The sequence below is a fragment of the Cucumis melo genome, chromosome 3 (assembly GCF_025177605.1).
Source record: "Cucumis melo cultivar AY chromosome 3, USDA_Cmelo_AY_1.0, whole genome shotgun sequence".
Classification (NCBI taxonomy): Eukaryota; Viridiplantae; Streptophyta; class Magnoliopsida; order Cucurbitales; family Cucurbitaceae; genus Cucumis; species Cucumis melo.
This window is the reverse complement of record NC_066859.1, coordinates 22497860-22512647: the sequence shown is the minus strand read 5'-3', so window position 1 is coordinate 22512647 and position 14788 is coordinate 22497860. Positions and strand designations below refer to the sequence as shown.

General features: G+C 29.7%; 1 protein-coding gene across 1 annotated transcript; it reads left to right on the top strand.

Moving 5' to 3' along the window:
- Positions 1-5789: 5789 nt before the first annotated feature.
- Positions 5790-9845, top strand: LOC103496497 (UDP-glucosyltransferase 29-like). Its single transcript, XM_008458362.2, has 4 exons — positions 5790-6290; positions 7282-7541; positions 8704-9164; positions 9372-9845. The coding sequence occupies exons 1-4, from the start codon at positions 5840-5842 to the stop codon at positions 9721-9723; spliced, it is 1524 nt and encodes a 507-aa protein (XP_008456584.2). The 5' UTR covers positions 5790-5839; the 3' UTR covers positions 9724-9845.
- The last annotated feature ends 4943 nt before the right edge of the window (positions 9846-14788 follow it).

Sequence of the window (14788 nt, the reverse complement as noted above, 5' to 3'; positions counted from 1 at the left end):
AATAAAAAGAAATCATATTTGGTTACCCAAATCTAAACAACGTGAAAAAAAAAGAGGGAAAAAAAATGGAAAAAAATCGTAACGAAAAAAAAAAACAAGAGTAAAGGAAAAAAGACGATAAAAAAATCAGGAGAAAAAGATGGAAGGACAAACCTGAAATATTTAAAAAATGGCCAATTTTATGAGTTTTGTTACACGGACGGTAAATATTTTAGTAGTTTGTTATATTTATGAAAATTTTCCTAATAAAAATAATAGTAATTATTATTTTTATTCTTTTCCTAAATAAATCAAACAAATAATTTTCTCTCTCCATTTAATACAAATCAAGCCAAATAATTTTATTCTCTCTTCTCATTAAATCTTCCCATCACATCATCACTGTTATCTCTCTTTTTCTCTTCTCCTCGAAACAATATCAAATATATTCTCTCTCCATAAAACATATCATATTTTCTTAATTAATTATATTATTCTCATAATATAATTATTCTTATCTTCACTAATCAAATTAATTATATTTACATATATATAATTATCCAAAATTCTCAAAATTAAACCACATAAATCAACCAATAACATTCATTTTAAATCAAAATTTTCGACACAAAAAGTTCCAAATCTCCCAACTAATTAAATATTCTCCCAAAAAAATATTTAATTAAACCTAATTCCCACAAAATCAAACAGATCCCACCAATTAACTCACTTTACACCCAAAATAATTTTGACAAGATAATTAAAATTAAAATACCTTATATTCTAGGGCGTTACATGATAGTCCTCTAATAACTCTTTGATATATATAATTACTTGTTATATTTGCAATATGTAAGTATGAGTTTTTTTTATTTTTAATTTTTTTATCATCCAATCATCTGATGTAATTTTTTTAAAATCAATTAGAAACAAAATTAGACAATTTAATTAAAATAATTATTTCATTTTTTTTATACACTTCCAAGTAACATACCTTTTCATCCAAACTAAACACTATGTTCTTGATATCATAATTAATGAAAACAACTAACTATTTATTCATTGGTGTTTCCTTTATATTTTTTAGGTTGATAAATTATGTTCTTTGTTGACTTTTTAAATAGTTTTTGATAGGATTTCTTCTCAACAAATGAAAAATGGTTAGGATTTAAATGTATGGAGTAGTTTAATTTGTTGATATAAACCGGAGTCATTTAAAAAAATATAACAAAAACAATAAAATATTTACATTGTATAAAATAATTTCGAAAATAGAAAAAGCCTATAGACTCACTTTAGAAAATACAAAAAATGTCTCGTCAACAACGTACCCATAATATATTTGGTATACGATCGTTTAGATTTGGTTACTATTTATTTTTTTCAGTTCTATGGTTTAATTTTGTTATACGATCGCTTTAATTTGGTTACGTTTAAATTTAGTTACACGTTTATATTTAATCATTTAGATTTGGACCCAAATCTAAACGATTTTTTTCTTTCATAATTTGGTATATGATCGTTTAGATTTGGCTAAATGATTTTTTTAATTTTTTTGGTATATAATCGTTTAGATTTATCTACAGATGATTCATTTTTTTTACACGATTGTTTACTTTTTTTTGCACGATTGTTTACATTTGGCTACTCCAATCTAAATGATTTTTTTCAAGATTCTTTATATACGATCTTTTAGATTTTGCTATTTTTTGTACATGGTCGTTTAGATTTGGGTACTAAATTTAAACGAAGTAAAAAAAAGAAGAGGAAAAGAAAAAAGACAATGGAAATAAATCGCAACGAAAAAAAGAGGAAAAGAAAAAAGACGATGGAAAGAAATCGCAGCGAAAAAAAAAGGAAAAGAAGAAAGACGATAGAAAGAAATTGCAGCTGGAAAAAAAGGAAAGAAGAAATATGATGGGAAAAAATGGCAGTTGGAAAAAAAAAGAAAGAAAAAAAGAAAGACGATAGAAAGATTAAACGACGTAGAAAAAGAATAAAAAATGAATAAATATGATGAAAAGAAATCGTAGTGGAAAAAAATGAAAGAGAAAAAGAAGAAAGACGAAGAAATAAATCACGGTGCGAATGAAAAAAGAAAAGGAAGGAAAAACCTAGAATATTTTAAAAATGATTAACTTCATAAACTTTATTATGCGAACTATAAATAATTTGATATTTTTTACATTAATAAAAATTAACCAAATAAATATTCTATACAAATTTTGAAGTATATAAAAACATGAATAAAGATTCATGTAAAGTTACAGTAGTTTTGTTTTCATTTGATATATATCACTATAAGTTTGAAAATTAAAAGATAATAATATAGAAATATTAAAATTATTCTTTTAGAAAAAATATTAAAATAATAATTATTACATTATCTAAATTCTAAAAGTTTTCAACAATTAAAATAATATTATATAATATTTATTTAAATACAAATACTGAATATATTTCTTTTTTAATTAAATTTATAAAAGTTCAAATATCCATATATGACAATTTTTTTTTGTTGATAAAATTACATTTCATTCTTGAAATTTTGAAGAATATGTTTAGTTATGTGTTTTAAAAATTTACCTTTTATATCCTTAAATTTTTAAAAAATAGTTTAAAAAGTCACTGATATAATTTTACACTTTTATTTTAAATAGTTATATGATATTTTAAATTATAAGAATAATTTATAAAAGTTAAATTATTTTATTTTAAAATTCAAAGATTATCTAATTACCTCTTAAAGAAATCAAACAAAAAATAGTGTTGATTTTTAAATTTCGGTGATTAAATTGATTTATTGCGTTTTGAAAATTCAAATGGTAAATATATATATTCATCAAAATTTGAGAACTACGAGATAAATATTTCATTTTCATTCTTTGTATTAATCAAAATGAAAACACTTTACCTACGTTCTAATTTATCCTATCAGAATAGATAATAAAATTAGAATATTTCAACTATAATTGATATATACATATTTTTTAAAACTTAGTTAATTAAAAAATATAATGACAAAATAAATCTTAGGATTCAAAATGTTCTTCTATCTTAATTTCTTTTTTTAGTAAGATTTTGAGAGTAGATTTGAACTTATAACTTTTTGTCCTTAGGTACAATATCATTTAAGTTGGTTTTATGTATCCTATCAAAAAATTTAATTTAACCTATAGCTATTTTTTTTAATTCCTTACTACAACAAAAACAGGTTTTTTTCGCATGTTTATTTCAAGAAATCGAATCATCTTTTCTATTATTTCGAGAAAATATTAAAACTTATTTAAAACTACTTTTGATCATTGAATAAATCAATAAACTATATAAACACATCTATTAAAATACATTTTTTAAAAATAGCAAAATTCAATCAAACTTTTTATAGTCCATTTAAATTTACTATATCTAGTTAATAGTTTCTTTTTTTATGTTATCTATAATAATTCTCCTATTATTAATATACTTTTTTTCAAACATGCTAATATAAAAAAAAAATGCTATTTATTAAATATTTATCTTTATTAAACGTTAATATTAAATACACGCTAACATACATTTTTTAAAAATAATTTAAAACTTCTATTAAAAAAATTTACTAATTCCAAAACCATTTTAAACTTAGAATAAGATGACACCATGGATGAAAACATGGGTCGATATATCCTAAATTGAAGGGTTCAACATCGATATTATATACCATAAATATTTCCAATATCTTTTATCATAAAACATAAAAATATCATTCATCTATCTATCTACTTCAATATGAATAATATAATATTAACAACAATATTTATAACTTAATTTTTCACAATTCTCTTCTATAAAATAGCCAAAATATAGCAAAGTATCACAACTAACTACAATGGATCACCATAAACTATTGCCTATCTTAGTTTATTGTACATAAGTTATGATATTTTTGTTATATTTATAAATAATTTTTATGAATTTTTTATTTTAATAAATTTCCAAAATACTTAATTATTAATTTAAATAAATTTGATAGTTTTTGACTTAAAAAATATACTTCGTAAAATAAACTAAAAATATTTGTAAAACATAGTAACATTTTATAAGATGAGTAGACAGATATATAAAATTTAGTTATATTTTATAAATATTTTTACTTGATTTAAATATTTACAATAATTTCTGATATATATATATATATATATATATATATATATATATATATATATATATATATATATATATATATATATGTATATATAAAATAGAAATGTGGATATGTATATAGTCGTTTGACACATGTTTGTTTTGGATAAATATAGGAAATAGAAAAACAGATGGGAATGATGAGCACATCATCTCGGAAAAGGTGAACAAATTGAGTGAAGATTTGGATGCAATAAAAGTTGCCCCCAACAAAATTTCTTCAAATTTCAAACTAATTTTTAAAAATAAAAACATCCTACCACTAAATACGCAAATTATAAAATCATCCTAAAATAATTTTAGTTATAATTATACCTTTATACTTCTAAATAAAATATTAAATTTAGATTCTTGGACCCATTAATAATAAAAATTAAATCCTTTATATATAAATAACTTAAGGGTCCAAATTTAAATTTTGGATAGATATAATTGGTGGACTCAATTTTTTATTCTAAAAATTTAAGAATATAATTGCAACAAATATCATATTTGTTAGATTAGTTTTATTGAGTTTTGTCCAATCTAAAACTAGTATGTATTATTAATTAAAAGATCAAAGGTTTGAATCTATCGCTTGCATATAGCTGAACTAAAAAAATTAATCATGTTCCTAGTGGCTAGTACATATTATAAAGAATAAATAACATCTGTTTTCTGAATAGTTTCTTTTTAATTCAATTTTAGTTTCACTACATTCAAAGAATTTTGTTTATGTTAATTTTAATTTAAAACATCTTGTAGTTTGTAAATTTTCAATGGATTATTTTCAAATATATATTGAAAAACGAATTAATATAATTACGAATAGATAAAATATACTAAACAATTTTGAATTACATCAACAATAAAAATTGATAGGAATTTATTGGTATTTATCATTGATACAACTTAAAATTTTACTATATTATTTTGTAAGATGAAGTTTTTGAAAAAAAAAATGAAAAATGAAAACTTAATACCAAATTGAAAACCATTTCTAAAATTTTAAATCTGCTACTAAATAAAAGAATGTTGTGGAACTTTACTTTTTGTTATTTATCAAAAACACCCTTTTAACAATCAAACACTTCCAAAGAAAACGAAGACAAATTTTGTTTGTTCTCAAACATTTTCTTCTTTTCCATTCACGAAGTCATCCATTCAAATTCAAAACCACCGATTTTGTGGTTTGAAGTTTGAACACATAGATATAAAATACACCTGGATCTATTAACTCTTTACCATGTGGACATTATTATATATAATAGAACTACCCCTCGCTATCTATTCACTTAACCTTTTTTTTATCAATTAGTGATTTAAAATTGCGGTGTTATAGCTTTAATTCTGAAGGTCCTGTATTCAATTTCCTATAGATATTCGTTTTGTCCATCAACTTATCCTTTGTCAAAACATACAAATTATTTTATATTAAGACTTATGAAAACCAAATCAAAATATATACAAATACAGTAAAAGATATACTAGAGATTGTTATATATGCGTAGGAATATTCATCAATATTATCCACATTTTATTGTGATATTTTCATTAGTAAGTAACAATATTTGAGAGACATCCTTATCACTCTTTTCTTCTTTTTCCCACAATCCAAACTTCTTTTTAAGCATTTAAATTATTCCATAATAACATATCTTAAGTTTAAACAAGAAAGAACAGAAAGAGAGAAAAAGAAATGGAGTTAGACGGGCATCAAAGAAATGAGACGAAAGTTATGAAGATTTTGATGCTCCCATGGCTTGCTCATGGCCATGTCTCACCTTTCTTAGAGCTCTCAAAACTGCTTGCTACTAAAAACTTTCACATTTTCTTCTGTTCCACTTCTATTATCCTTCACTCCATTCAATCAAAACTCCCTCAAAACTTACTATCATCATCTAACATAGAGCTTGTCGAGTTGACCTTACCAACATCGGCCGACCTCCCCCGGTGCCGCCACACCACTGCTGGCCTCCCGTCGCATCTCATGTTCTCGCTCAAGCGAGCATTCGACTCGGCTGCCTCCGCCTTTGACAGCATCGTTCGGAACTTGAGACCGGACTTGGTCATCTATGATTTCTTGCAACCTTGGGCTCCGGCTGTGGCTCTCTCTGCTGATATTCCAGCAGTCATGTTTCAATGCACAGGTAATTCCATTATTAAGACTTTGGTTTAATTAATTGTTGATATACTTTTATCATTATTTTCTTTTCAAAAAGAATAGCTTTAACTCGTAAATGCATCTTTAGAAATTATTGGAATGCATCTCTAACAAAAACTAGACCTACTTTTTTTTTTTTTTTTTTTTTTTTTTTTTTATAGTAATTATTTGAATGAAAATTTCTCAAAAATAATTACAGACGTATTAAAATATTATATTCTCTATTCGTGTTTCTTGGTTTGTATCATGATACGTATATACATATATTTGATAAATATTTTGGTTGATTTTATAATATTTAAAAAATGTTCATTTATTTTTTATAAAAACAAACTATAATTTGTAGAAATCGAAAATAATAGTTTTTAATACAGTAAAATAAACTAAAATATTTATAAAATAAAAAAATAGCATTGTGTATATATGGATGGACCAATATAAATCAAGATATTATCTATTGTATATTTGTATTACTATATAGGTACATTAGTCTATCTTGATCTATCATAATATATCACATAAATAGATTGTGATATTTTGTTATTTTTATAAATATTTTTAGAAGTTTAATTTTGTTATTTAAAATATATTTTTTTAGTTGCACTCATCGTAATTTAGCTCAATCAAGTATGTATTGATAAATTATAGTTGACAAACTTTTTTTTCCTTTAATCTTTAAAGAAAACACAATTCTTTCCTTCTTTTTCTATAGTCTTCCATTATTATTAAAGGAGATGGGCAAGGTTAACGGTGTACAAACACTCGAGTATTACTAAAAGAAAGTTGAAACCGTAAACTAAGTGAGTATAGCTCATTAAACATCAAATATGTGCTATCGACTTTCAGATAAGATGTTCGATCTCTCCAGCTCTATGTATTGTTAAAAAAGAATAACTTCTCTAATAATAAGTGTGAATTTTAAATTTATTTCAAACCAATCTTCGTGAAATGGTTGATAAATTTATAAATTGTTTCAGGTGCTCTTATGGCGGCCCTAGTTACGAACATGTTAAAGTTTCCAAACTCGGACTTTCCGTCGATGTTTCCTGAAATTCGCCTCTCTGCGTTTGAGATTAAACAACTGAAGAACTTGTTTAGAAGCTCAGTGAATGATGCAAAAGACAAGCAAAGGATCCAAGAATGTTATGAAAGATCTTGTGGCATTCTTCTTCTTAAATCTTTCAGAGAAATAGAAGCCAAGTATATTGATTTTCTTTCCACTTCGTTGCAAATCAAGGTTTGTTTTCAATTACTATAACCATATCGAGTCAAGATTTGAATTATCATTTTTTTAATGGAAATTAGTCAATGTCTTATCTACTTTACCTATAATAATAATAAAACTTTGAAACAAATCCCTACTTTAAACATTTTTAAAGTTAATGACATTTTTACACTCACATGGGTATGTATGGAATAATTGAACCTTTGACTTCGAAGACGATAATATAAACTTTCATTTAGTTGAGCCATTCATTTTAGCATTAAAATTATTTTCATTTCTTAATTAATTGTTTCACGATTGACATACTAAGTTTAACTTTTACTTAAGTATGACACTACTACAAGTAAAGTTTGACCATGTAAAAAACCATAAAAAAGAAACACCTTTCTTTATACAATTGATTTTTATATATTTACCTTGATGTGCAAGAATGTCAAGAAAAATACATTTATTGATACACTTAGCTTTTATATATATTTGACTTGATGTGCAAGAACGCCAGAAAAAATGAATTATTATTTTGGCACAAAAATACGTAAGTTTCGTCCAAATGAGGAATTTTCATTTTTTGGATTTGTTGATGAGCCACAAACATCAACAAACCTCTTTCTTGATTGGCATTTAACCATCAACAAAAAGATATATATATATATATATATATATATATATATATATGTTGATAATTAAGTATTGTCCATCAACAATAAATAGAAATGTGAAGAAACAAGCACATGCATATAACTTTAGTTGGCGTGCAAATAGGGGTTTAACTCATTAACTTGATGGGCAAAGTGCATCAAGCCATATGCCCAAAACGAGGTCGATATCGTTTTGGGCTGTCTTTTTTCTTCTTAATTCTCTTTTGACTTTCGTTTTTTCTTTTTGCTTGTCCCTTGATCTAGTCAATCTAGTTGCACAATTGTCACCTCACACATTGAGTGACATATAGGTTCAAAGTAAGATCTCGCATTGGTGTGGTAGTATGTCTAATATAAAGGGCAAGGGATGAGTTCTACTTATGTTTAGATCAATCGTACGTTTAAGTAAGCCAAACTAGAGTGGATGTTTGACCCAAAAGGATCATCGGGAATGTGGAGTTGTTATACTTCATTCCAAGGTGTTTATGAGCCCCCAATAACTGTATTATTTGAGCTGATTCTGTATTATTATTTAGGTAATTCCCGTGGGTCCCTTAGTTGAAGAACAAGATGAAGACATCGAAGTATTAGCAGAAAGTATCGAGAAATGGCTGAACAAAAAGGAGAAAAAATCTTGCATACTCGTATCTTTCGGAAGCGAGTTTTACTTATCCAAAGGAGATATGGAAGAGATCGCTCATGGCTTAGAGTTGAGCCACCTGAACTTCATATGGGTGGTGAGGTTTCCGGCGAGCGGCGAAGGAGAAAGAAAAAAGAGGAACAACGTAGAAGAAGAACTCCCAAAAGGGTTTTTAGAGAGAGTTGGAGAGAGAGGGATGGTGGTAGAAGAGTGGGTCCCGCAAGCTCAGATCTTAAAGCATCGGAGCACCGGCGGGTTCCTCAGCCACTGTGGGTGGAGCTCTGTCTTAGAGAGCCTCAAGTTTGGCGTTCCGATCATCGCTGCCCCGATGCAACTTGATCAACCATTGAATGCCAGGTAACACTTTTCTACATCCACACACACATATGTATAGACCAATAATTAGGTGCAAATCATTTTCTAACATACTAAAAAAAGAGAACAAATTCCTTTTCTCAAAAGGAAAACCACTACACGAACTTTTTTATTGGCATACTATATCTACAAATGTCAATGAAAACAATCACATATTGATGATGATTTAATGCCTTCTACTTATTTCAGGCTAGTAGAGCACCTCGGCGTTGGTGTCGTGGTGGAGAGAAGTTGTGGCGGTAGGCTATGTTGGAGAGAGGTGGCAAGAGCTGTGAGGGAGGTAGTGGCGGAGGAAAGCGGGAAGGGAGTGAGGGAGAAGATGAAGGAGTTTGCAAAGATTATGAAGGAGAAAGGTGATAAAGATGAAATGGAGGTTGTTGCGGAAGAGATAACGAAGCTATGTAGAAGGAAAAAGAAAGGTTTACAAAGCAATTGGTGTAGAACTTCCATGGATTCACATTGTTGTGAAGTCATGAAGATTGATGATCATAATGGTACTGCAACACCCAACAAAGCTGAGGGCCTCCTTGCAAATAAGTAAAAGCGGAAGAAATATCATGTAATTAAAATTTTCATAGTATTATATAAAAACAATAACTTCAAAAATTGCTTTATCGTTTTTGTATTTTCAACTTTGATATTCATTGAGTTTTTGTTCTGTTTTGATTCACGTACTTTTATTTTCAAGTTAGATTATTAATTCATTTTGATTGAAGTTATGTTGTTGAAGCTTGATGATAATGCGGTGTAACAACAAACAAAAGTTAATGTATATAGTTGTTGGTGCCAAATTTTGGCTAAGGTATATAACACATGATAACAAAATAGAAATTTTATAATTTGAAAATTAACATAGGCACACAAACTCTAATGCTTAAATCATAAAGTGTACGTGTTCCAAGTAAAAAATTAGAGAATAATAGAGTGAATTTACTTTTTCTGGAGACGTAATGATGTACTTTTGTTTATAGTGGAACATTGACTAATTATTCATCGTTAGGTTTTATCTAAATGCTAAATGTGAAGTCAAATACATGCATCTGACATGACTTGTTGTTCAATCTTTGAGCTAGTGTAAGAGGTTGGTTTGAGCTTTAGACTCATATAAAAACACATCAAAACAAATAACAATAAGAAACAAATTTTATTTGTTCACATTTTTTCTTTTCCATTCACGTAGTAATCATCTATCCAAATTCAACACGAACAACTTTTTATGCTTTGAAAGTTTGAACAAGTTGACAAAGGTAAATATATATTGAGTTTAATCTTGCTTGTTCATTGATTCTTCGAGACCTTTCTATATATATAATAGGGTGATACAACTAATTGTACTACGAGTAACAACTAAAATTGAATCTACCACAAAATAATAAATCTACGATAACAATTTCTTATAATAGAATCAAATATCTAATACACCCCTACCAACTCAAGATGAGGAAGAAGCTGTTGTGAGTTTGGTATAACATTGATCAAAGGAACGCGTGAAGAGAGGCTTGGTGAACAAGTCAGCAACCTGATCCTAAAGTGAAATAAAGAACACAAGATCCTTGTGAACAACCTCTTCTCTCTAATAAATGATACATTACAAGAAAACGGAGATTTCCCAATGCCAAAAAAGACGTCGGCACAAAGAACGTCGGGAATAAGTGTATTCCCGACGCAATGACCACTACATCGGGAATACCATTTTTTTCTGACGCATCAAACACGCGTCGACCAAACGACGTCGGGAATAGGCCAAACGGCGTCAGGAATAAGGGGTTTTCCCGACGCACCATAGCGCGTCGGGAAACCCTTTTAATGAGCGTCGAAAATACGATTATTCTCGATGCCTTTATAATCGATTCAGTTCTGTATTTCACAGAATTGAAACTGAAAGGGAAAGGGAGAAGAGAGAATCGTCGAGGCTTAGTCGTCCGTAGCTCGCCGCCTTCCATTCTGTCGTCGTCGCCATCCCTCACCGTTCCGCCGCCATCTGCCACCTTAGGTAAGTTTAAATATAAAGTTTGTTTAGTTTAAATTATGTTTTAAGGTCTTTTTTAGGAGAATTGTTTTAGGATTTTCTTTTGGAATAGATTTTTGTTTGTTAAATGTATTTTTGTATAGAATGTGTGTAATTGTGGTTGAGTTTAAATTTGAAAGGTTTACGGTTTAGGATTTATAGTTAAATTGAAAATTGGGGGGGGGGGGGGTTATAGTTAAATTGAAATTTGAATGGTTTAGGGTTTAGGATTTAATTGAATTGAGGGGGGGGGGGGGGTTATAGTTGAATTGAAAATTAAATTGGGGGGAGGAGGTTTATTGTTAAATTGAAATTTTTGTAGGGGGTTTATGTTTTAAATTGAAAATGTAATATGTGTGTAGATTTGTTTTGGCTATCCTATAGTTATGGTAGCCTTTTTTGTTTTGAATTTGTTTCTGTTTGGGATGACTATTCTGCAGTTATGATAGCCTTTTTTGTTTTGAATTTGCTTATGTTTGGGATGGTTTCAAGGGGTGGTAGTAGGATAGCTTGAAGTATTTTGTTGTTAATAATTAGGTTGTGTTGGCTATCCTGCAGTTATGGTAGCCTCTGTAGTTTGATTCTAGCTATGTGTTCGTATTTGCTTATTGAATGTTTGTTTTCTATGTCCACAGCCATTATGTCATCGTCATATCCATGTAATGATTTTATGGAGATGGACGCTATGTTCCTCGAGTTTGAGGATGATTTAGATAACATCGCGGGAGGGTCGTCGTTTGTGGGCGATAATACGAGTGAGTCTAAGAATTTTCTTTATTTTAACTTACGATTATTTCATGTTCTTTTTTCTAACATTATATGTTATTATCGATTTATTGAGCAGGATTTTCTTCTCAACAACCTGCGACTCCGACTCCTAGGAGACGTGCGCAGTCTCGACTTTTGGAGTTAGAGCGCCACGTTGCAATAAATAGGCACATTCCGATGATGATCGCCCTAGAGCGGAGAAGCCTATTTTCCCACACGCCGTTCGTTTTAGCCAGGCGATAGACGTGTGCGAGCGAAAAACATTTCCCGTCCGCTGTCTTAAGTGGGCAGGTGTTGGGAGAGAATACATTGAGGTCGTCAAGGGCGACCTCCAGGTAATTAAGTGCACTACACGTTTATGATTTCATTTGAAACATATCTAACTTTAACCAATCTAATGTGTTATGTTTGTAATGTGTAGCGATTGTTTGTACTTGATTTCAATGATCAAGCAATGAATAGGTTTGTTGAGCATTAGATGCTCACGACCTTTAAAGAGTTCTAGGCCGACTGTCACAGACATTTCAAAAAGTACGACCCGGAGGAGGCTCGTGCAAACCCACCAAACGCATCGGTTGGACATCATGAGGATTGACACTTCCTTTGCGACCACTATATCAGCCGTGCATTCCAGGTATTTGTCATGATTAATTATGATAATAAGTTTTAATATGTATAAGAAATAAACAATATAATTGTTTTAATGCATGAACAATAACGGACGAACAAGGCTGCTAAACAGAGGCAGCCTTACAATCATAGTAGCGGGTCCAAGTCGTTTCTACAACAACAGTACGAGCTCGCTGAGAGAAAAGGGGAGCCAATCGATCGTGTGGAGTTGTTTCGAGAAACACACATTCAAGTTGGGACGTTCGTGTCGCAGGTCGCCGAGGATGCGCACGTAAGTTATGCCCTTATTAATTATCTTCTTTCATTATATAATTTTGCGCGTTACCTAACATAGTTTTTAAATTTGTTGCAGAATCAAATGCTGGAACTCCAATCCCAACCTAACCCAGAGGGTAGTCAGCCACTCTCTGAGGATGAGATATGCAATCAGGTGTTGGGTAGACGATCAGACTACTCAAAAGGCCTTGGTTGGGAACCCAAGCTGAAGGCCCGCAAGATGACGAGTACGAGCAGTTCGATCTTGTTCACAGTCCCATAAAAAGAGATTGAATTACAAGCTAAACTTAATGAAACTTTGGAATGGATTGAAGTACAAGATAGAAATCACCAAGCGTTAGCTTTACAAGTGGAAACAATGAAAAAGATGATGGAAGAATTAACTCATGCACAACGGACCACCACATGATCCCTAGCTCTGCGGTACGTATATATGTCTCCATTATTCTTAAGTTTTTGCAATGATAGTATACAGTGAACATATGGATATATGTACTAAACTTAGTTACTTTTATATCATTTTAGGACCGAATGTGTAGAATGACACATATGCACCTTGTTGGGAGACTTTTTGTTATGTTTGCGTTTTCTTGTATTATGAGAACTACATTTTTTGTATTAAACTTACTAATATTTTGTGAACTTATTCGTATTATTAATTTTAAATCTTTTTTTTTAATTTGTGTTTGTATATTTCTTAATTTATTAATTTATATTCAATTTATTTTAATTTAATCCAAAACGTCGGAAAAAGTATTTGAGCAATCCGAATGTCATTGTGAATGTTTGAGCAAAATATTTTAGGGAAAAAAATAGAAATTAAATTTTCGAGGCATTCCCGACACCGTGAGGTGCGTCGGCATAAGGTCTGTCGGGAAAGAGGCATTCCTGATGCCACTGTTGCTGACGCATGTGACGGCGTCAGGAGAGGCATTCCCGACGTTTGTCCCGACGCCGTGAAATACGTCGGCATATCCTTTCCCAACGTTATTTTCATTTTCGCCGACGTTTTTGAGCGTCGGGAGTACTCCCGTCACTTGCAGTCAATTTCTATGTGTTTAGTATGTACATGAAAAACAGAATTACTGATAAGAAAGATGTTGAAAATTAATGTTGTCACACCATAATATCGGGGGATCGTGAAGGATACACGTAGATCACACAACAAATGATGAAGCCAATAAACATTGCAAGTGCCCCATATTCGACTTCGGTGGAGGAACGAGAGACCGTATTCCTTTGCCATGTGGGAGTTTGATTTACTTGACATGTGTGAAAACATGCAATAATATTTTCATGTTAGGACTTAGTAGACACGTATATATGAAAGTCGAAATATAACCGTTTTAATATCAACTTCCAAATAACCATAAATCTCAACTCGACTTCTAGACTAAATCTTGAGATGTATATTAATATATATGTATTAGACCTTTTTAAAGGAAAAATAATATGATAGAGAGATACCTTTGCATAGACAATTATTTACTTATAGTTTTTATAATATACTGAAAAGAGAATGAAAAAACCCTTCTTTGTACTTAACTTCAAATTTAATTGAAGACTAGAACATTTTATAAGTATTTTCAACAATTTCTATCCCTAAACTTTGAATCACCACTAAATTTTCCATGTGACAAAAAAAATATGGTTTTATTTAAATTGTGCTAGAAAAATGAAACATGAGATTATATACAACTTAAACTATATCTAATCATTATATCCCTTTCTCCTATAATCTGATTTTAGTTTTCTCGTAACACAAATTTAAACAAGAAAGCAAGAAAGAAAAAGAGATGGAGTTAGATGGTCACGGTAGAAATGAAATAAAAATGAAGATTTTGATGCCCTCCGACCTGCTCATGGCCATGTCTCACCTTTCTTAGAGCTCTCAAAATTGCTTGCTACTAATCACTTTCACATT

Coding starts and splice junctions, on each gene's coding strand:
- LOC103496497 (XM_008458362.2), top strand. CDS start 5,840: ATGGAGTTAGACGGGCATCAAAGAAATGAGACGAAAGTTATGAAGATT. Junction 6,291..7,281: donor AGTCATGTTTCAATGCACAG/GTAATTCCATTA, acceptor AAATTGTTTCAG/GTGCTCTTATGGCGGCCCTA. Junction 7,542..8,703: donor CCACTTCGTTGCAAATCAAG/GTTTGTTTTCAA, acceptor ATTATTATTTAG/GTAATTCCCGTGGGTCCCTT.